The sequence below is a fragment of the Aulonocara sp. 'chitande type north' Nkhata Bay genome, linkage group LG12 (assembly GCF_057382095.1).
Source record: "Aulonocara sp. 'chitande type north' Nkhata Bay isolate Kocher_YH1m ecotype deep benthic linkage group LG12, A_spYH_male_GT1.1, whole genome shotgun sequence".
Lineage (NCBI taxonomy): Eukaryota > Metazoa > Chordata > Actinopteri > Cichliformes > Cichlidae > Aulonocara > Aulonocara sp. 'chitande type north' Nkhata Bay.
Window position 1 is genome coordinate 34,533,199 of NC_141355.1, and position 21,510 is coordinate 34,554,708.

Genomic DNA, 21,510 nt, shown 5'->3' on the forward strand with positions numbered 1-21,510 from the left:
TCCTGCTTTGCGTTTGCGTGCGAGCCCCGTCAAAAACCTGTCAATTATGCTAGCAGTGTCCAAGTATTCATTTTCTTTTTTTCTTTTTTTTCCCCCCATACTGCGCCCCTCCTGCAATGGCTCTGCGCCCCCCTGCGCCCCCCCCCCCCCCCCAGGGGGCGGGCCCTACACTTTGGGAACCTCTGAGCTAGAGGAATATGTTTTTGATTGCTGAGGCAATGTTTTGTTTTTATCAAAAACAAGAAGTCAAATCTGTGAGTCAGTGGTGAAAAATTAGATTTGCATTAAATATATTTATAGCTTTAAACAGTATAGAGGACTAAAAAGCGTAGTATTGTATGTGTCCATTATTGGGAAAAAAAATGTCAGATCAGCCCCAGAAACAAAACAAGGCAATCACAAAGCTCTGTAGAGAAATATATCTCAGGTTTATTAATAACTTTCTTCATTTTCAAAACTCATTAAGACAGAAATTATAAAACAGTATTTACACCTTGTGTCTATTTATATTTAAGTTAAAGCATGCCAGAGAGAATGAAGGACAATCAGTATTTTTTCCCAAATGCCAGTCGCTCCATTCGCTCTGTTCCCAAATTTAACTCGAGACAAAAAAAAATAAAAAAAATTAAAAAAATTTATTACCACAATCACTAACAGTGTTCTGAGGTACAAAAAAAGAACCCCCCCCCCCACACACACACACACACACACACACACACACACACACATTATATAGGCACTGACAAACACATTCACGTGCACCATAATAAATCCAAACCCAGAACAATTTAAAGCAGGGGTTGTGGGATGGGGGGCCACTCCAACATGAACATGGAAAAAAATACAGTCCTTTGAAATAGGAGTGTGTGTTTGCGTGTGTCTCTGTGGTGTTTAAGTAAAAAAAACAAGGAAGAAAAAGGAAAAACAGGAATGAACACACAAAAAAGTACAGTCATTAAAAAGTAGTGAAGCCAACACAGCAGTGAGAAAGTCCTTTAGCTTCTGTGTGGACAGGGGAGTGAAATTATTGCAGTCACTTGATGAAGTCAGTGATAATATGATTATGAAATTTGGGTTACCAGCAGCATTGTGACACAACTGTGTGTTGCTTCTGTTTTTAGACCACAAAAACCATGGACTCTTTGAATCTTTGTCACTTGCAAAATTCTTACTTTTTGCCTAAAAGACAAGAAATACAAACATTTCTTGGAAACGGAGTAAAACATGAGCACATGAAGCTAATGCAGATTCAAAAGTAGAACTAGTGTTTACTCACTGGGGCTTGTCATTAAAGCGTTGGAGAGGCTGCTGGTTTTCTTTCAATATTTGATTTAAATTGGTGTCAACTAACCTGGATAGTTGATTGATGAATAATTAAATAGATGACTTCAGTTACCATTTATTGACAATCCTTCCCATTAGCGTTATCTAGTGGCATTTTAAGTGTGAAAAAGAGATGAAAAATCTCATTCAAGCAGCACTTTTTTTCCTTCTAAATATATTTCCATGTGCTCAAATACATTCACAGCCTGCTTGAAATGCATTTCCCCAAAACTGTTTAGCTGCAATATTTGCACAGAAGATGCCAGCCAACAGCCACAGCCTCTTTATAAGCAGCATCAGTGCTGTACTTTAGTCTTTGGTAGGCAGTAACATGCAATTAAACCTGCCAAATAAATGATTCAAATATACAAGTCACACTCACAAAGCACCTGGTTTGGTGCAAAAAGTTGTAGGTTTGCCAACTGAGACATAAAATGCATCATCTAACATTGAAATGTTAGAGGATCACTTTTGTATTTGGTGAAAGAAATAAAATAATAATAATTTGTGAAACAACATTAAGTCAACTACATGTAACTACGTCAAAAATGTTTATTTTCTAAAGACACTAAAATTCTAATCATGTGTTGCACTTGCTGAAGTTTTGGAAATTTACTGACCTCTCTGGCCTTTCCCACCACTGCTGAAACTCACTTTCATTGACATCTCACTTCAACAAGATAGGAAATTCCACAATAACGGAAATGCTTTTGGTTTCAGATTTCCTCATCCAGAAAACAAGTAGTAGTAGATGTAGTAATACTAATTTCTTCAAATTTCAAAATCATTTTTGCTGCTGGGTGTTATGTTAATGCTCCCGATCTCAAAAACCGCAACAATAAAAGGAAAAATCAATTTTTTTTAACACCAGCTTGTGATCATCTTTCCTTTCGCTTGCTTCGTATCATACTCCTGGTGTCCTGCATATCCCAGAAGACTTGGTCACATCTTTTAGAGCAAAGCTGGAAACTTGTTGCTTGTAAAAAAATCTTTGCTACTCAAAGATGACAGAAAAAGTAAAGGCTGTGCAACCATAAACTTTATATCATCTTCATCTTCAATGAAGTTGTGCATTTATTTTTACTGTTGACAACTGGAGGAACTGCGAGCCCAAGGACTGCCAACCTGTTTATCAAAAGACAGCCATGAGCTAATGCATTCACAATTTTACTCTAATTGGGACCTTGTTTTACTAAACAAACATCAAATTATACTAAATAAAAAACTTGCAATTCAGACTGCAAACTCAAAAGGAACCTTTTTGCTGTGGTCTTAAAGTAGATTTATTTCCTCATAAACTTTTATATAATTATATTTTCTTTGCAACCAGAGAAGTCACCCCTGCTGGCCATTAGAAAGAACACAGGATTAAGGCACTTCCACATTGGGCTTATGTTTCAAACCTAAAGGCTATGACCATCTTTTAAGTATAGCCTAATAAAAAGTACCAAAAAGTGAACATCTGTTACATGTAGTTGTTAGTGTGTAAATAAAATTCTACAACGGGTGTCTTAAAAGCAGCAGAGTATCACAAAATAAAGAAATACCCACGAAACACGGTTGTGCTCCTGTTAGAGTTCAGGGAAAGAAAAATCCACCAGAAAACAGATTTTCAGATTCTTCTTTAAGACGTTGTCTGAGCGTACAGTAAAATATAACTGGTAAAATATAACCAAAAAACACACAAACAAACAAAAAAACCGGACAGAATGTGGCTAATGTTGCATTTGGAGACTCAAATACAAAAACTATGTTAGAGTGACCCCCTTTTCCTACATTAAAAACAAAAAGCAAACCCGAACATAATCACTGAATGGAAAGAAACATTTTAACATGTAAAATCTCCCAAAACGGTGAAATAAAATTGCATTTTCTCCCCTTCAAATCAACAGGAATATATACACGCATACACAGACATTAAACTCAATAAATAAACTCTCAGATTTCTTAAAGTATTTTCCAGTCAGGAGGTGATCAAGCTTCTCACTTTTGGTTTCTGCTCCCAACAAGTCAGATGATGGCCAGCTTTGGTCTCGTACACGCAAACTCACGCACAGACACAGACTACCCATCGTCTTTAGAAACAAAACAAAACAAAAAAACCCAAAAAAAAGTAGGAAAGGATTCTTTGCTCTCGAACGCCTTCGTCTCTGCAACCCATCTAGAAACTCCACGTCTGTCCTCAGAGGAACAGAATTAAAGGTGACACAGATATGGCATTTGGAGAGCAGGGCAGCCACAGTTAACGTACCCTATATATTTAATTTAACACATTCAAAATATTCATGTTGATTGTCTTGTTCACAATACAGACTGGTGGTCTATCAGCGGCAAATCTCTTAACAACTCTGGGATAAAGGCTCTGGGCTACCAGCTGTTTCTATGCAGGAAACAAGGAAGAGAAAATATATCTCTATAGATAGAAATCCACCCCATCCCCATCCTCATTTAACCACAATATCCCCCCAATAAATATCTCACTATAAATTTCTATGGTACACGTATTACTTTGTGTGAACTCCGCAGACATGCTCGGGTTGTCTTTGTCCTCTAGCTGTATGGAGGAGGGGGATGCAGGTTGCTACACATGCGGCGATGGGCTGGTTTGGGGCTTTCGACCACACTTGCTTTTACGTACATCCGGAAATGAGGAGGAGGGCGGAGTCTCCCTGAGTCTCTGATTAGGGACAGTGATTTAGAAGCAACGCACACTCTTTCTCACACACACTACACCACACACACTTAAATAATCGGTAACACCTCTGAACGAGAAATGGAGGAGCTTTCTGGTCCAGACAAACAGGTCCTTCAGATCAAGAGGCATGTGCAAACACTGACGCGATACTAGTTCCATCGATCGGTAGAGGTGTGGAGACTTTGGTATGTGTGTGTACACCGATGAGCCCAAACATTATGGCCGTAAATATCCTGTTCATCCTTTAAGCACAGTCAAAATGTTTTGGCTCATCAGTGTGTGTTTGCTCTGTGTGTGTGCGCGATTGTGTGTGTGTGTGTTTAATCTTTGCATATTTACACAGTATGAACGTGGCTTGACTCTTTGGGCCTCATCAGCTTGTGCCTGCATTCCCACTCACACAAACACGCACACTCACACACAATCCTCCCCTCCTCGGCATACAACCGGGCGTAGTAGTGCACGTGGGCCAATGTAGGAGTATGGAGGGCTGGTACCAGTGGAGGCTGTCAGATTCTGTTCTCCACCTGGCTGTGGTGGTTGCCTGTGTGTGGCGAGTTCTGCTCATTGAGGAGGAGAAGCGTCGTCTCGTCCGGGCCGTTCTCCGTAGGGGTGGAGTCTGCTCCCAGGTCCGTAATGGTGGTGTTACCGATGGTGGTGGGAGGCGTCTGATCCATACGAATAGTGTTGTGGCTGCTCTCGGGGGACTGCGGCGTGCTGTCCAGGCGAGATGCCATCAGGCCGTTCTGGTACTGAGCTCGTGTGATCTGAAAAAATGAGGGATAATGAGAATAGTTATCATTCTTAATATGTTAGCAAAGACCTGCACAGTTGTATTTCTATCAGTTACTGAGTACTTTTAAAACTGCATGCCAACAGAACTTTTCAGAACTGTATGTCCTGGAAATTTCAATTTTAAAGACCAAAGGTGTGCCTGCATTTTAAACAGAATTTCTGTCTGACTTTACGAGAAATTGGATAACGTCACTGTGATGTCTAACTGGATCAATGTAAGGATAGTGCACGTAACTGTGTGATTTGTCCAGGAAACTCTGTACTTCTTTACTGACAAAGAGGCTAAAGTGAATCATTCCCTTTGTTTGCTGCGTGTGATGAAAAGTTTTTTCCTGACGCTGCAAGGAAATGTATGTTTCTGGTCAGTCCATCTGTTAGACTTTTTCCCTATCACTATATTGATTGTGGGACATCACCACAGCACTGCCATCGTTCACCACACTTGCTGGAGTCTTCTGCAAAGGAAGCTGCACTCTCAAATCCATCTGTATCAACTGGGAATCTCTGAACTCCATTGAAATGCTGGTAAAGACCCACACAATCAGGCATTTGTGTCGGTTGCACCAGGTAATCAGAACTGAGAGGAGCATGAGAAGTGAAAGTAGTAAAAAACGACACCAAAGACACCATTCCAGCAGCTGTGATGTCACTTCTTGCATGCACATCTGTTTGTGAAGGCAATAATGGCGAGTGTAAATCAAGTACAATGCTTCGCTGATAGGTCAAAGCCTTATTTTTATTTTAAATGCCACCTGATATAAAAATCAGAACTATTTTTAGCACTTGTTCCCAGAGCTCCTATACTTTTGAGAACTTCATAGACCCATGTCTACATATTGTAGCTGTTTACCGTCACCAGTGTCACAAATCTCCAGAAAAACTGGTAACATAAGCTCATTTCATTCACTGTATTGGTGTAGGTCCTTTAGCTTGGTCTGTTCTGCAGAGAAGAAAATATTTATGATATATTTCTTTGCAGTGATGCGAAACCAACCGTTAAAAGTGTCCACTGCGGTTACGGTCTTTGCTTCTAATATATGATTTTGATGCATTTCTTCCTCTTCAACCCCTTTTCCCGTTCAGCAAGCTTTTCACCCAGTAAGAATGATAACAATTCATAGTCTAAGGAGCTTGGAAAGAAAATCGCCTGGAATTCTTTAAGTTGCTTGAAAACGTTTCACCTCTCATCCGAGAAGCTTCTTCAGTTCTAGGGTCAAATGGTGGAGAGTCCCAGATTTAAGCTCTGTGGGAGTGACCCACCGAGAGATACAATGGACCCCCTAATGATCCTCTAACTAATCACATGAGCCAAGGTGTGAAAATGGGCGTGGGTCACAATCAGCCAGGGTTTCAGGTGAGCTCATTGTGAAAACTGGCCCCACCCCATCACGTGATTTCCTGAGGTCAGATGGTCCAGGATGTGAGTGGGCGTTAAGGTGTCTGGGAAGGGATCTCAAAACTGGATCATAGATGGCAGACAGTTGGTGTCGTAAACCCCCACCTCTGTTCAAAGATGGTCGCTCACAGTGGACATAAATGGCTTCTTTCACTCCTCTTTCAAACCATCTGTCTTCTCTGTCCAAAATGTGAACACTGGCATCCTCGAAAGAGTGACCTTTGTCCTTTAGATGCAGATGGACTGCCGAGTCTTGTCCCGTGGAGGTGGCTCTTCTATGTTGTGCCATACGTTTATGAAGTGGCTGTTTGGTCTCTCCAATGTAGAGGTCTGGGCATTCCTCACTGCACTGTACAGCATACACCACATTGTTAAGTTTGTGTTTAAGAGTTTTGGGACTCTCCACCATTTGACCCTAGAACTGAAGAAGCTTCTCGGATGAGAGGTGAAACGTCTTCAAGCAACTCAAAGAAGTCCACACGCTTTTCTTCCCAAGCTCCTTAGATTACGATGACCCGGATGACTGAGAACCTTCACAGAGATAAATATTCATAGCACCATCATGTTCTGAAGCTACTGCATTGGTTGAATGACCACTATTTAGATAGCCAAAGATAGTAACCAACACAGGACCATAAATCCTGCATGAACTTTGGAAAGGCTTGTTCAAACCCACTCCACCCACTCCCCATGAACTGGTTAAAAAGTTAAAAATGGAATTCTAAAACATAATTTAGACTCTGGTCCTTATGGCGGAAAGACTTCCCCTAAAGGTTTCTAGTCCCTGGAGAAAGATTATGTGGTGACAAAAGGCCTTGATTGTTAATTTGGAGGTAAGAAAAAAAAAACAAAAAACAACCTTGGCAAACTGTAGGTCAGTGAGGGCTCGGACGTAGAAGTCTGGTATGTACTGCTGCATGGGGATGCTGTTGTTGAGCTGACTGTTGCTGCCGCTGACCGAAAGTGACTCCATCCGGTCGGCTCCGCTCATCGAGGCTGTTCGGTTCAAGCCGCTGATATGGGATGGTGAACGAAACTCTGCAAACACCCACACACATGCAGGAAAGGTTAATAGCACCAGGTCCTGTTACGCATTTAAAGACAGGGTTGTGTGATAAACACCTATCGGGCCAACCATGCCGTTGGTTGGGCTTGATGTTACTGTTTCAAAGCCTTTGATGGTGGAGACCTCAGAGGCACAAGATGCAGTGTAGCTTCAAATGCAGGTTAATATAAAGAATAATTAACGAGTGAGAGTGATTACTGACACACAATGTGTAATGGATGCACAGCAATAGCAGCAGTAACACCTAAACAGAAATAAAGTTAAACCTATGAAAGTAAAGGAGAAAAAAGGTAGTTAATATTTAGGTATTTAATCCACTCTAAGCACCGAAGCAAAGACGTGCATCCTGCTGTGGTCAAAGCCAACAACATCTAAAAGTTTTCCAAGAGCACCATCAAACTTATTAAGGACTTATTAAGAGAGCTGAAAGCAATATTTGACGCTGTAATCTGTTAAACATAAGTGTGAGTCAATGTTTAAATATGTGTCACATTTTCAAGTGATAACTCACAACAAACTGCTGAAAACCTCAAATTTTACTGTTCACTGGTTAGTCAACAATTGTAAAACTTTCCAGGTGGAAACTCCCTGGACAAAACTTTCCTACATTCAATTTTTGATAGAAGAAAGGTTTCTGTGTTTAGAATAATTAATATTTCTGTGTGACATATTAAAAAAAATGACTGGACTTCTTTAATTTTGTTGAAGACAGTTCATCCAAGAAGCTTCTTCAGTTCTAAGAGCAACTGGTTGAGAGTCACAGAAATTTAAGTCCTATTGAAAAATGTAAAAGATTTGACTTAGAATGAAATAAAACTGAGAAAAACATAAAATACTCCCAGTCAGAGCTAATCAATAATAAACTAATGGATTAAATGACACATTATTTCAACTCAAGAGCATATGACGTATAGAGTTACATACAATAACCTCCACGGAACTCTATAAAGTGACACATAATAACAATCATAATGTAACCAGTACAGCTTAGCCATTAGTTCAGCTCATTTTAGCTCTAGATGGCCATAACATGCAGCATGCACCTCCCACTTCCCTCAGACTTGTTATGTTCACCCTCTGCTCACTCATAGTGTAATCACAATGATGACATTCACGGACGTCATCCAGCTGATGATACTCCTGGATGTGTCACACACGCGCTTCACACGCAAGCTCATTACCAGATGTGTGTTATTACCAGTTGGCGTGAGTCTTCCAGTAGGGGGCCTCAGTGAGTCATAGGAAACGGTTTTACCTAGACATGTCAAGTGTGTTAGCTTTCAAGAAATTGAGCTCTAAAGTTAATCCTGGTTGTCTATGGCTACTTTTTAAGTTAGTGGTTAGATGTCACTTCATCAGGAAACAATAATTGTCTAAAATAATCATTTTAAGATCCAGTAGGGAACCTTTCTTTAGTTGTATCCTGTCAACTTATTATGCAGCCACAACTGAAAACGACACTCAACCACTCACAAGTTAGCACCCTATTTAATTTCAAATCTTTCTTTACATATAAAAGTACCTTATAAAAAAAAAAGACATTATCCCATTGATCTGTGAGAATTATGAATTCTCAACTTGCATCATCTTAGTTCTGTGAAACTGTCATGTAACAATGAAGGAGTGGATCTGATTATCTCAAGGGAGAGGAATGATAAAGCATATCCGGCTTTATTGTCTAATTTTTCCTAAATACATCATGATGGTTTTTTTCTTAATGTATAAAATTACACTTGAAAATGAAACAGGAAGCTCATAAGGAAAGTGTTTAATGAGGTCATAAGTTTCTCCCCCATACATATGCTCTCTGCTAGCTAAAAACGCAAGTGCTAAAGATAGCGATACCCCGGCCCTCCCTGGAAAGACACAATTGAAAGCCTAAATGGGAAAAGTATGAACCAATCATGCTGTTTGCCTAGCACATACATAGTTTTACAACCATTTCAGAGGTGTGGGGACAGGGATAGCTCTCTACTCATTATTACTCATTTAATGACATAAGTAAGTGTCATTTTTAACCTTTTTCTTGACTTACTGTGTTCAAAATGTGCTCAGTGGTAGGATGAACAGAGCCACTCTTTAGTCTGGATTGAGTTATTAATGATGCTTTGATGTTATAAAACTGTGCCCACGTGTACTAAAAACATAAAAGTTTTAAACCTTATTGTGAGATCTGGGCCCGTATCCCTAAAGATTCTGAGAATCCTCTCAGAGAGCTCCTAACTTAACCTAAAAATTCCTTGCCAGGAGTTTTAGCTTAGAAGTGATTCCAGAACATTTTCAGTGAACTCTGAGCAAGGAATGGATGGAAAATCCTATCTTAGTGAGGAGGTGTGGTTGACCCCGTTGCTAGGTATGAGTCATCATTTCAAAAGCCGTGATTGGTTGATCCTACAAGTTTGATGGAAATGAGCTTTTGGTGATAATGAGCAAAGGATGTACCCTCAAATCAATAAACATATTATATACTCTAATCTTATGCTGACTGTAACTGTAAATAATATTTCACATTCAAGAAAATATCTGGAAAATGAATAGTAAGCTGTAGGGGTTATAGCCATTAGAATCTAAAATATGTGAAAACTTAAACTCATTACACCCTGTTCAAATAATGATTCGTGTCTTATTTGCTCATATAAATATCCTAGCTGGCATATTTTGTACTTTCACTCCCATATGGACCCCGTTGAAAACAAGATGGCCTATCTCAAGGGGCTGTCCTTAATGAAGTAGAAATCACAACGTTACAAGTCCAGTGTGGTCTTAACGAGGGTAACATGGCTCAGCTTTTAGCAATGTCTGTGATTGCAGACTCAAGTCATCACTGCTGCATTGTTGCATTTTCCCGGTTGCCAAATACCTCGGGGTTGTGATTACTTTAGTCTCCGGTGTAATAGCGTTGTGGCGTCGAGTTGGTGAAGTAATTGCATCTCTAAGGAGATCCACCACAAACATGATTCCTGCACGATCCAATCTGTAGCATCTCAATAATTCCCTGTAGTCCAGTGTTTGCAGGACATCACTCCTGCCTCTTCTGTTGGCCATTTTGTGCAGCTGCTTAGGGGAACTCCTAAGCCACTAAAAGTCCTCTTCCCTGCTCTTAGCAGATCTTGCCTTAGGAGCCCTTTTAAGCGCTAGGAATCTTGAGGAATAGCTTTTATATTAACTGGGATTGTCGTGTCACTTTTAGGGGAAATTCTAAGAAAACGTCATGACTCTGAGAATTTTCTTAGAATTTGGCCGCTAGGAGCCACTTTTTGCACAAAGATTCTTTAGGGATACGGGCCCTGGTCACTGTGTCAAACCCCCCAAAAAGTCTCCTACTGGATCTTTGAGAACAAAACTCTGAAAATTTTAAAAGAACTACCCTCTACCTGTGAAGTAGTGCTCGCACAGTGAATCGGTGCTTTTAACAGTAAGGCAGACAAGTGATTGGACCAAATTCTAAATAACAATCACCATACACCCATTTTAATTTTTTTTTCTTACTGTGCTTTAAAAACACTACAGTCTATTACAGCTATTAATATTCTTTAGTCGATTTGAAACGAGTGTTTTCGTGACATCGTCAGGTCAAGGACAACAAAAAGAGCTGAATTAAAAGGCTCACATGCTGCTTCTTAATAGCTCCACATTCTCCATTGAAAACAGTACGTCCAGATGAAGAGAATCGATCTTTTGGGAGCTCGTTGTGTTTTTCTTTTTTAAATTGCATTAGCAGTTATACGTAAAAACTCATGCGATGCCAACAGAAGACAACCCCATCTGAAGCTATCAGGAGCAGTGTGCAAAGAGCAGACAGCTTAACCCCCGAGGGGATTCATGTCCCTTCTGTGCATCTCATGATGTTGTCCCGTCCTTCTGAGTTTTATTTTAGATATGCCACGTGATCGTGTTATTCCCCCCGCATTCCCTCCCAGTTTAAGATGCGTGCTGACATTCTGGTTGATAAACTCTTTGATCAACTTTCATTATTTCAAAAAATTCGACAGACGCCAGTTTCACACTTGCATCGCCTCGGTGCTACTATGAATCAACGAATGTGCAAAATTAGCTTACTGTACAGACCAAAATCATTCTTTTTCTCTAACCACCAAGTCACAATATTCCACATCTCCATCATCCGTCTTCAAGTCTCTCCAATCTAGTTTAAAACACTCTAAACATACTTTACATGGATAACAGCCTAAAGCAAACTATCCAAAAACGTTTTTGAAAACACCCTTAAAGACACTTTTGAGACAAATAAAAGGCAATTTGGGATTATTTTACACTTCATATAATTGAAATAACTGATGCTGCTTTTTGAAAGCAGAGCCTATTCAAATATTTAGGGGTTAAAAACGAGCTATGGCTAATATTTGGTGTAGAGGTTGTCAAAAGGTAAGTTATTGCCATTTTGGTTACACATGTGACTGTGACTAAACAAAGCTATGAGTACTAAAAAAAATCATTTTTTTCTTTTAAATGAATGCATAACACTCTAGAAATACTGGCAGTCGCTCGTGCTGTCCCTTAGCCTCCGAGCAGATTCACCTATGATAATATATGTGAAAATCCAAGATGACTTCCTCGGTTAATGCATTCCCAAGATTACCAGAAAACCTGACTTTTGACTGGGGCATCGAGTTCACTGGGTTTCAATCAATTTAAAAATCCTACTTTGCCTCATTCTCGAGTTCACAAAGTGGGCTGTGGTAACAACACAAACCAACACTGTTCAGGCTGAGAGAGAAAAAAATAAAAAGATTTAACGGATTTTTACAAATAAGTTAATTTAAACAGAGATTAAGTTGTTTATAATGAAGTAAATTTAACTTAATGCTGGCCTACATTAAGAAAACACTGATTTATCATCTTCTTCTTTCCTCCTGCTCATTTATTGCCCAAAATTGTAACAATAAAATACAGATGTAGTTTGATCTGAGGTTGCTTTGGTTGATCAAAGAGTTTCTTTGCCAAAAAGTAGCTGTTAACCTCTAAATCTTTGCTCTCCTTAAAGGGCAAATCCGCCTTGAATCACACAGAGAAGAAAGCTAACGCTGTACTTCTGATCTGTGGGCTGAAACCTCAACGTGCTGCACCTTTGGGCAATCAAATGGTGATGTGAGGACAGGTGAGGACTGAGCAAAAATTACAGGACTGTATAGAAAAGTCTTATCTGTGATCTATTATTTAAACCCACAAAGAGCACTGCCATGAGAATTTCTCTTCTCTTAGTGATCCGGCATCAATTCGCCCAACATGTACAACAGAGTCAAAGCTAGTGCCCCCCTCTACTCAAGCTCTACCCATCCACCCAGTACCCATGTGTCCTTTGTGTTAAAGGACCCAGACATGCCGGCGTTTACCTGGCAACCGAGAGAACAGAGAAAACCTCTTAAAGGAGAGGCGACGAGGACGATGTGCAGCCACTGGGAGAGGAGAGAAGGAAGGAAAGAAGGATAGAGGAGGTAATATTGATGAGGAGAGACAGAGGGGGCAGAGGAATGAAGGTGAGGGAGGGACAGTCAGTGAGAGACAGATCTGCTTCCAGTCTGGACAAGGACATGCAAAACCGGGAGAAACTCTGCTCCACTGAAAGAATCACCACACGTCGGGTTACACCGTTTGAAGGTGAAGTGAAATTTTCAGGTTCTCGTTACTCAGCTTCTTCTGAAAGTCTGATTGATCAGAAATTTGATGAAATGAGTGACAGAAGATGACAAAGGAAAATAAGAAAATACAAGTATTTCACATGTTTCACCATCTGAGGCAATCGAGAGAGTAAACCACTTATTCTGAATATGGAACTGAAAGGAAATACAGAAGAGAAATCAGATTATTTATGTCAGATTAGATGCTGATTCATTGTGATTTAAATTGTGATTTAATGTGGCAATGTTAGACACACGGAAACTCAATCACTGCTCTGGGGTTTTCACAGCCTACACTATGTGGATGCAAGTATTGGGCCATGCTTCTGAGTATTTCACTCTCAGCTGTAAGTGGTATTACCAAAATAGAAGATAAAGGAACCACAGCAAATCAGCCACAAAGTGGCAGACCACATGACACTGCGGCGCAGCATTAGTGTGTACGTGCTACTGGTCTGCTGACTCAATAACCACACAGTTCCCATCTTTCTCTGGTATTAACATCAGCACAAAAGCTGTACAGTCAGTCAGTGGCTGAGCACTTCCTATAGGTGTAATGTTTAGGTAGCCTTTAGCTTTTGTCCATACAGTCTCCGTGCAATGGCGAGCAGACAGAATTGGAGCTTAACTTTTATTCACATGCCAATTTGAGCACCAAAAAGCTTTTATCTATTAGAATCAGTTAGGGTACGGTCAACTTGAAAATCTTATGTCAGATCATCAGATCAGAACTAATGAATACAACATTTGAAAACAGTGTTTATTTTTATTTTATAGAGCTTCTTAATAATACTAAGTACTAAATAATAAAACATTGTAAATCTAACCCGGCATTAATTTGGTGCTCACATTTGACACTTTTCAGTAATCAATAGCTGTCAATACTTTTGAGCGTCATGATAAATATACTCAAATTCAAAACATGACGAAAAATAATCAAGGCTATGGTTTTTGCAGGATACAGGGAGGAGGTAGCGCTTTGAAGGGGTGTTCTGGTCCAATATTTTCATAATGCCAGTGTGTGTTCATGTGTGTGCATATGATGATTTTAGAAAGCTGACTGATTCTCTCTCACAACTTTTTATTGTTGGGAATGAAAACAAAAGACTTTCAGTTCTTCATTTTTTAAATCATAGTAACACAGTACTAACACAGTGTTATCTCTTCATCTGGGTCCCAATATATTAACAGAGTTATGGGGGAAAAAAAGTATAACATTAAATGATAATTCATTTAATATCAGAATGAATTTATTTCTTTAGTCCTTAAAGCATATTACCAGCTAATTTCTTTTATCTAAGTTTTATAAATGTACATTTTTTGTTATATTGCTTTTCTGCTAAACACATTGAAAAAGCTCAGTTTGAACCCGTTCAGCCTCGCAGTATTTTAGATCGAGTGTATTTTTCCTGGATTATGTAAAAAGGGTTCTGGTAAGTTGTCTAGAGAGATTTTTGATGCAACGTCCCACATCTGTCAGATCAAGCTGCTATCAGGCTGATATCTTGTCTGACCCCAGCATCGAAGGTGAGCACACCAAGATTTTCCCCGCAGATACTGAACAGATGTGCTGCAAAGACTAAGCTGGCAACTGAATACAAGCAGAAATAGACACTGTGTATAAAACTGGCAGAGAAAGGAAGGAAGTTTTGTCATGGTCCGCGGCCCGGTGTCCAAGGAGCTTATGGGATGCCCACGGGTGTGGCTGTCGACTCTACACCTGCATCCCATTCCAGGAAGTCATCAGGTGGACTATTTAACCCCGCTCAGCCAGCTGCTTCACGTCAGTCCGTTAGTCACCTTTCAGCGGTAACTTGGTGCCCAGGTGATGGTGGTTGTGAAACTCTGATTGCTCTGAACAACGCTAATCCTTTCATTGTGTGCTCAGGTAACCGTTCGGCATGTTTTGAGCCTCCTCCTGCCCGCCTGGAGTTCGGATCACCACCGGTCATCATCTCCTCTGTTTCCCTGCAGCTCTCCCACGGACCCTCACCCCTCCCTCCGGTTCCCACGGCCCAGCCCTGATCGTAAGATTAATAACTCTACCCTGTGTATGCTGTTATTCCCCTGCTCCCCAGTCACCCTCTTCGTTCTGTTGCAGGCTCTCATGGTCCTGATTACGGCGTTCCCGAGTTGCTTATCTCCCGGCCCCTTTGTTTCCCATTTACTCGGCGTGTTTTCCTTTAACCCTTCTGGGACACGCTTAGTTAGAAATAAAGTTTATTTTGCGTGCACCTTGGCGTATTGTCTCTGCTGAACTACGGTTCTTGACAAGTTTTGAATGAACTGAAAGCATGACTTTATGAGACACTGTATGATAGAAGGGAGAGAGTTCAAAAGTCATCAACAACATCAGGAGGGGCTATGCGCTTACCTGCTGCTCTCTGGCAGGTAGCTCAATGCCCTCCTGGGTTTTAAATGCACCTTAGAACACACATGCATCAACACTACATATGAGCGGGCGGAAGGAGGTTTGGAGTCTTCACACACCCCCGTTCTCTGCGGCCTGTCGGAGCAGGGGGGCTAGGAGGAGGAGATGGCCGCCCGATCGGGGTCTGGAAAGTGGGGCCTCCCCGCTGCTGCCGAGCCGGGGCAGTCTGCTTCTCTCCACCCCAGGGAAAAGGGTAACACTACCTGGGTCTGGGGCTCTCCTCAGCTCTTTCTGGGACAGTGGCGCGGCTGCCCCTCTGTTGGTCTTCCTTGGTCTCTTGTGTTCTGGGGGCCTCTGGATGTCTGGAGTCTTGATCTCCTCCATATCTGCTTCATGCCCCGGAGGACGGGGCTGTGGCGCGCTCATGCTCACAGGTGTACACACGGATGCTCACACACACACACACAAACTACACCCTTTTTGGCTCCTACCTCACAGCACACTGTGCGCTGTCGATCTTACGTGCTGCACAATAATGTTTAATATTTAGTATTTACTGTCATATTCCCATAGATCATCGTGATGTTGTTTATTGTATTGCTCTCTTTTTCTCCTGCTTGTTTTCTCTTTTTTCTTTCTCAACAGGTGATCCAGGTGATCGATATATGTATTTTTTGTCTGCTTATTTTGTTGGTTTTTGTTTTTTGCCCTTTATCCCCGTCCCTCTTCCCTGCTGTTTTTCTTTCCCTTTCTTTTCCCTAGTCAAGTCGGTCCCGTATTTAACAAGTGAAAATAAAATAAAATAAACAATAAAAGGTGAATCAAATAGACCATTACAGCAAGGCTGGGATGGTCCATTTGGTAAAGTAAATCCGTGGGGCATCTTTCTTCGCCTTTAGACAATAATTCTGATGGCAAAATAGCCAAACGTGACAGGAAAAAAAAAAAAAGTCATCAACAAAGCTGTTTCACAATCACTGTTGCAGTCATTTCTCCTTTCAGATACATGTGATATCCCATGGCCTCCGTGAACCCAGAACATTGTTTTTTTTAATGCTGAATACGTGCAGAAACACATGGTACAATGAAGACATAGTTCTTGTTAAAGGGATGTGAGAAACCTGAGCGTGCATTACATGTTTGTAACGCTTAAGCTACATGAAGTACGTGACCTATGGTTACTTCTAATTTACCAGCAGTTCACGTATGACAAACAGCGAGTTTTCAGATTTGTTTTTCAAATATGAAACATGTAATAAGTTACTATGAGGTGCACCAAGTGTTTATGAACAAATTATGTGAATCCGATGAAAATGTCTCAAGCACAAAACGTTTGTGACTGTGTGCATGAAAAAAAGCAGTAATAGAAACTCGCACACGTACAGTTTCCTGTTGTGACACATGATGGTTGACAAGCTGCTTTGCACGTTCCCTCCTGCCAGCCAACAATTTTAATAACATTCTTTTTTTTTGAATAATAAACAATTTAAACTGTGTTCATGCATCCAGATCAGTTTCACTGGACTTCGGCACAGATTCCAGAGGCACCAAATGTCAATAGAATATTGTTATTGGCCAATATTCACCATATTTATTGATATATCAGTCGGTATCTGCAAATGAGAGAGCCCATCATATTTATCTGTTACTGAATCAGTTGTGCTTGTTTATGTTTAAGTATTGTGCGGTAAAGAGCTTAAAGTCACGTGGGAATAACATTCAACACTGGTCAAGGTGTGATGTTTAAACACTGGTATCAGCACACATTGGTGCATCCCTTAGACTGCTGTCTAACGTATGGGACCTGCAGGTGATTCACTGGTTGAGATCATTTTCATACTCAAAACATTCAGTGACCTCTAGTGTCCTGATGTTGGTGGTGCTATGATTCTGGAAGACACCACTCCCATCAAGCTAAAAATGTTTCAATGTAAGTTAAAGGTCAGTGATTTGCAGTAACACAAAACACGGTACCAAAAAGCTCTCCTCGCTCTAGTTTCACGGGTTTATTTTTTTCCTTTAATTTGCCACCAGACTGTATTTTACGAGCCCTTTGAAGTTGCCAACTGTAATGTTTTAAACTGTGCACCAGGTGGAGCTGGAAGACTTCTAATTCCTCTCCAAGGTGGGAATAAAGTGCAGGAATCTGACTGGTGATATGTATGTTTTGTTTTTTGTTTTTTTTTAAAAACAAGACTGAATTTCAGGAACCTGGGGGACGGGCCAAAGAAGAGTGCTGTGTACTTTTGTGTACTTTTAGATGCTTTTTCTTTTTTGTCCCTGTAAATGTTTACACTTTGCTCTGTAGTGGTTCCTTCTTGCTATTTAACTAATACTAATACTACTAACTAATAGAACTTTACGTAGTCAGCTGTTAAATGTATTTAATTTGCTTATCATATACTACATATGATAAGCAACATGCTGTGTCGCACTAAAAAGAAATCCTGGGCCACATAATAATGTTGCAAAGCTGTCCGTCTGTACCAGCTGAGATATTGGTGTAATGCTCTTTGTGTGTGTGTGAAATACAGTAATGTGTTCTGGACTCACCCAGTGTGGGAGCACTGAGTGCCATGATACCATAGTATGAGAAAGGTCCGGTCTCAAACTTCATGTTCTCATTTCCAGCCTCCACCTCCACTCGACCCTGCAAAATCAAGACAGACGTTTATGTTTTTTAACAGTTAAGGCTGCAACTGTTCATGTGGATTTACTCTGAAAACTCATCCTCAAGCCTTGTGCTGAGCCACATGCAATATTTCAGAACCAATGAAAAATTAAGGCAGACATAATAGATGATTTAAAATATCTATTTCTATTTAAATGACCGCAGCATTTCGGAACATTTATGTTCTTAGATTCCAGCTATCCATTTAATCTGAAGCTAATGTTTCTATGCCAAAATAATACAAAAGACCTTACTCATTTTGACATAAATGCAGCGAAACATAACGTGGCTCTAAAATTGCCTCATGACTTGAGGCATGTAAATGTTCTGTAGTGAATCCTTTGGGGCTGTGCGTATTAGACAAGGTCATATCCTCACGACAGAACTAAACTTTCAGCAAACTGATTAAACATATGTGTGAAAGAGAAGGAGAGAGAGTTTTTATTTAAAAGGCATTTATTTATTTCCTATTATTCCTGTTCTCGCTAATCACAGGCTAACAAGTCACTGTTATCGTATTTTCACTGCATATAGTACTGTGTATGACTGCGTATGTGACAAATAAAATTTGAATTTGAAGTCCCTGCATATGCTGTAGTGTCCTTGGGTAAGACGCTAACCCCAGTGTCGGTTATATAACAACACAGCAGTGGTGTGTGTGTGGCGCACCTTAAAAATAAAAATAAAAAATTTACTTTGATTTTGTCCATCAAGTATTTCAAAGCCTTATCCAGTTTGCCATCATGTATGACAATAAAAAGGACGAATTCCTGATATTTAAAAACAGACTCACTGGCTATGTTTGGTCATTTTGATTAAAAATATTACTGGAGATACTGATTTACTTTCTGTTAAATCAGTCAATCCTTTCCCCTAATTAAGTCCTAAAGCACTGGAAGATCATAATTTCTGCTGAGCAGCCCTGACCTTTCTTTTCTTTTCTGTGAAATTATACAAATTGGCCTCTAGAGGGCGGTGCAATAGCAGGTGAAAAAACCATATAGCAGTTATTAGTGACCATACTCGGGAGATGTTTTGCATCACTTGTGGGAAGAAATAGGTTTACTCTGGGCTTGATCAGACGTCAATAAACACTGTGAAACATGATACACATCTGGCAGTGCTGCTGTCTGCAGAGGGAGGATGTGATGCAATGGAGAGAAAGGGGAGTTAGAGTAGCACAAGTTTCTTTGTAAAGAGATATGGAAGAGAGATTAGGGGCACACAGAGGGAGATGGAGGGATAAGAGGACAGAGGACAGGACAGAAGGGGGTTAAGGAGGCCTCTGTGTTGGAGGCTGTTGGCCCGGATCGTCCTGCTGGAATGTGTGAACTGCAGCAACAACACAGCACAGTTAATCCATGCTGCCATCCCTCCTTCACTCCATCCTCCCACCCCGCTGCAAATGGACTGAGCTGATGAAAACATAACAGGTGGTAAAATAAAAGGACAACAAAAGAAGGAGATGGGCACAGGACAGAGGGTGGGCCGTGCTTACAGCAGTGACAAATACAGCAGGACAATTAGCTTAGGACTTAAATTCTAACATCTGAATGAGCTTGCTGTTAAGTGTTGATTAAACCTAATTTGGAATTTTTGTGCAGATTTTAAAGCTTCCAAACACAGCAGCCATAAAATATTTTATGTCTTTGGCTAATATTTCAGTTTAATGTTGAAATGACATTAATAAAGTGTCAACTTTACCAAAAACAGAAGGTAAGCACTGCTCTAAAAATGCAGGTTTGCATTCATGTTTCAGGAGTTTATTAAGGATTTATGTGGATAGAAATGCATATCATCAGCATGTAAAACCTGCAGACACAGATTAATAACTCAGCAATCAAAATCATAAAAACTTAACAATCAGAAATGATTGTTTTAACTTAATTATCTGTGGATTTCCCTTTAAGACCTCCTGGTTCACCACGAGCAGCCAACAAACACAATTAGTCTGATATAACCATCCATTGTGCTATTTTAGGGCGCGTGCCAATTTAGAAACCTGGCTTTGTTGTTACAAGAGATGAGAGGGAGAGAGAGTGTATCCGTCACTGGAGTTAGCAGGTGGGCGGTTTCGATCGCAAACTCTCTGGTGAATTAAACTTACAACATCGGTCTGAAGCATTTCACAACTGATGTCAAAAGTGATCAGAACAGAAATCTACACCACAGCCTAACACTCTAGAAACAATTAGGACACCAACCACATACAACCTGATTCGTGTATCCATATTTAGTCTTGTTTACCTTTTTGAGGTCTCGCTCTTCCTAAAATACTCTGTTTGCTCTCAAAAAAAAAAGACTATTTCATCATTGCTGTGCCAATTCTTTATTTGATCTGCAAATAATTAAATGATTAATCTGGTGATTGAATGGATAAAAACGCTGATTAACATAAACACAGATGAGAGAAAGAAAACAGTAACAGTAAGACACACACACACACACACACACACACACACACACACACGATTTGAGGTTAACTGGGTTAAATTCGTTACATATGGTGCTGATGTGTATTCCTGTGAAACTGTGTGTTATACAGCGAGCTGACGAACTGAGGGTGCAGAGGGGGTAACATCTAAAGGACAATAAACAATGACCAATCATCTGCTGACCTGTCAGGTGATTAATTATTTGACACTTTGTTTGCTTGCTAACTGCAGCACAGGGTGCCTCGAGGTTCCTCTTTATCTGAAACTGCACAGCATTTTTATCCTTTCCCCATCCCAGAGACAATGTGCGACTTTTTAATTGGCAGACGCTTTTCTGAAGTGTAGCTTTTAACCATCACGCCATCATATGTCATACAAAAGTGAACCAATTATCACCCTACTGGGGATAACTGCAAATAGTGCCAGCAGATTAGCAGATTTGAGCACAAAGAGATGACGGTGATAGTTTTCGCACAGCTGAATAAACGTCAAACAGAAAACTGATTAAACAGAAGTGCGAGATGGTCGAGAATTTGCTCCAGTGTCCTGTTATATATTACGGAGCAAGGAGCAGACGGCTGAGTTTATTAAAGTCCACAGACACAGCTGGTGACGCAAATCTGAAGGCTAGACGGTCCCATTTCACAGCTTTGCACTTCCGACCTATTCGCTCATCAAAGGCCCACGTAGACCGCGAAGGACGGGTCCTTGGAAGGAATTGGGACACAGCTAAGAATGGGAAGCTACTTTTTACAGTGTAAAATCACAGCTCCCCCCCCCCCCCCCCCTTTTTTTTTTTGCCAGACTCATGTATTTTTCAGTTCTACACAGAGTAAAGTACAACAACAGAGTACAAGTGATTCTCAAAAGAAACACATGGCTTAAAAAGAAATGTGACAATTCATGGATGCCAAAGACAAGCAGCAGTTGTAACGGTTATTTGAATCATTATGTTTTATTTGCTTTAAGCTTATTCTATATACTGAATGAGGGTGTTGGTAAAGTTTCATTTAAAGAAAATGTATTTGTATTTGAAGTGGGGGTGTCCTGACAGTGACCTGTCTGAGTGTATTCCAGTGAGAGTTGTGATTAAAAAAAAACCTACAAATTATAGTTTTGCAC

The 21,510-nt window shown here is 40.4% G+C and overlaps 1 protein-coding gene across 2 annotated transcripts in view; it reads right to left on the minus strand.

The window, feature by feature from the left end:
• Positions 1-395: 395 nt before the first annotated feature.
• cnnm4b (cyclin and CBS domain divalent metal cation transport mediator 4b) overlaps positions 396-21,510 on the minus strand; it is a 51,242-nt gene continuing 30,127 nt past the window's right edge. Inside the window, exons 5-8 of one of the 2 annotated variants that reach the window (XM_086315331.1) lie at positions 17,836-17,932; positions 12,627-12,689; positions 7,069-7,247; positions 396-4,785 (exon numbers count right to left, since the gene is read on the minus strand). In XM_086315331.1, the coding sequence (XP_086171457.1) occupies positions 4,528-4,785; positions 7,069-7,247; positions 12,627-12,689; positions 17,836-17,932 (597 nt within the window). In that variant the 3' untranslated portion in view covers positions 396-4,527. The remainder of the gene's footprint in view (positions 4,786-7,068; positions 7,248-12,626; positions 12,690-17,835; positions 17,933-21,510) is intronic. The other variant, XM_086315332.1, reaches the window with a different exon arrangement.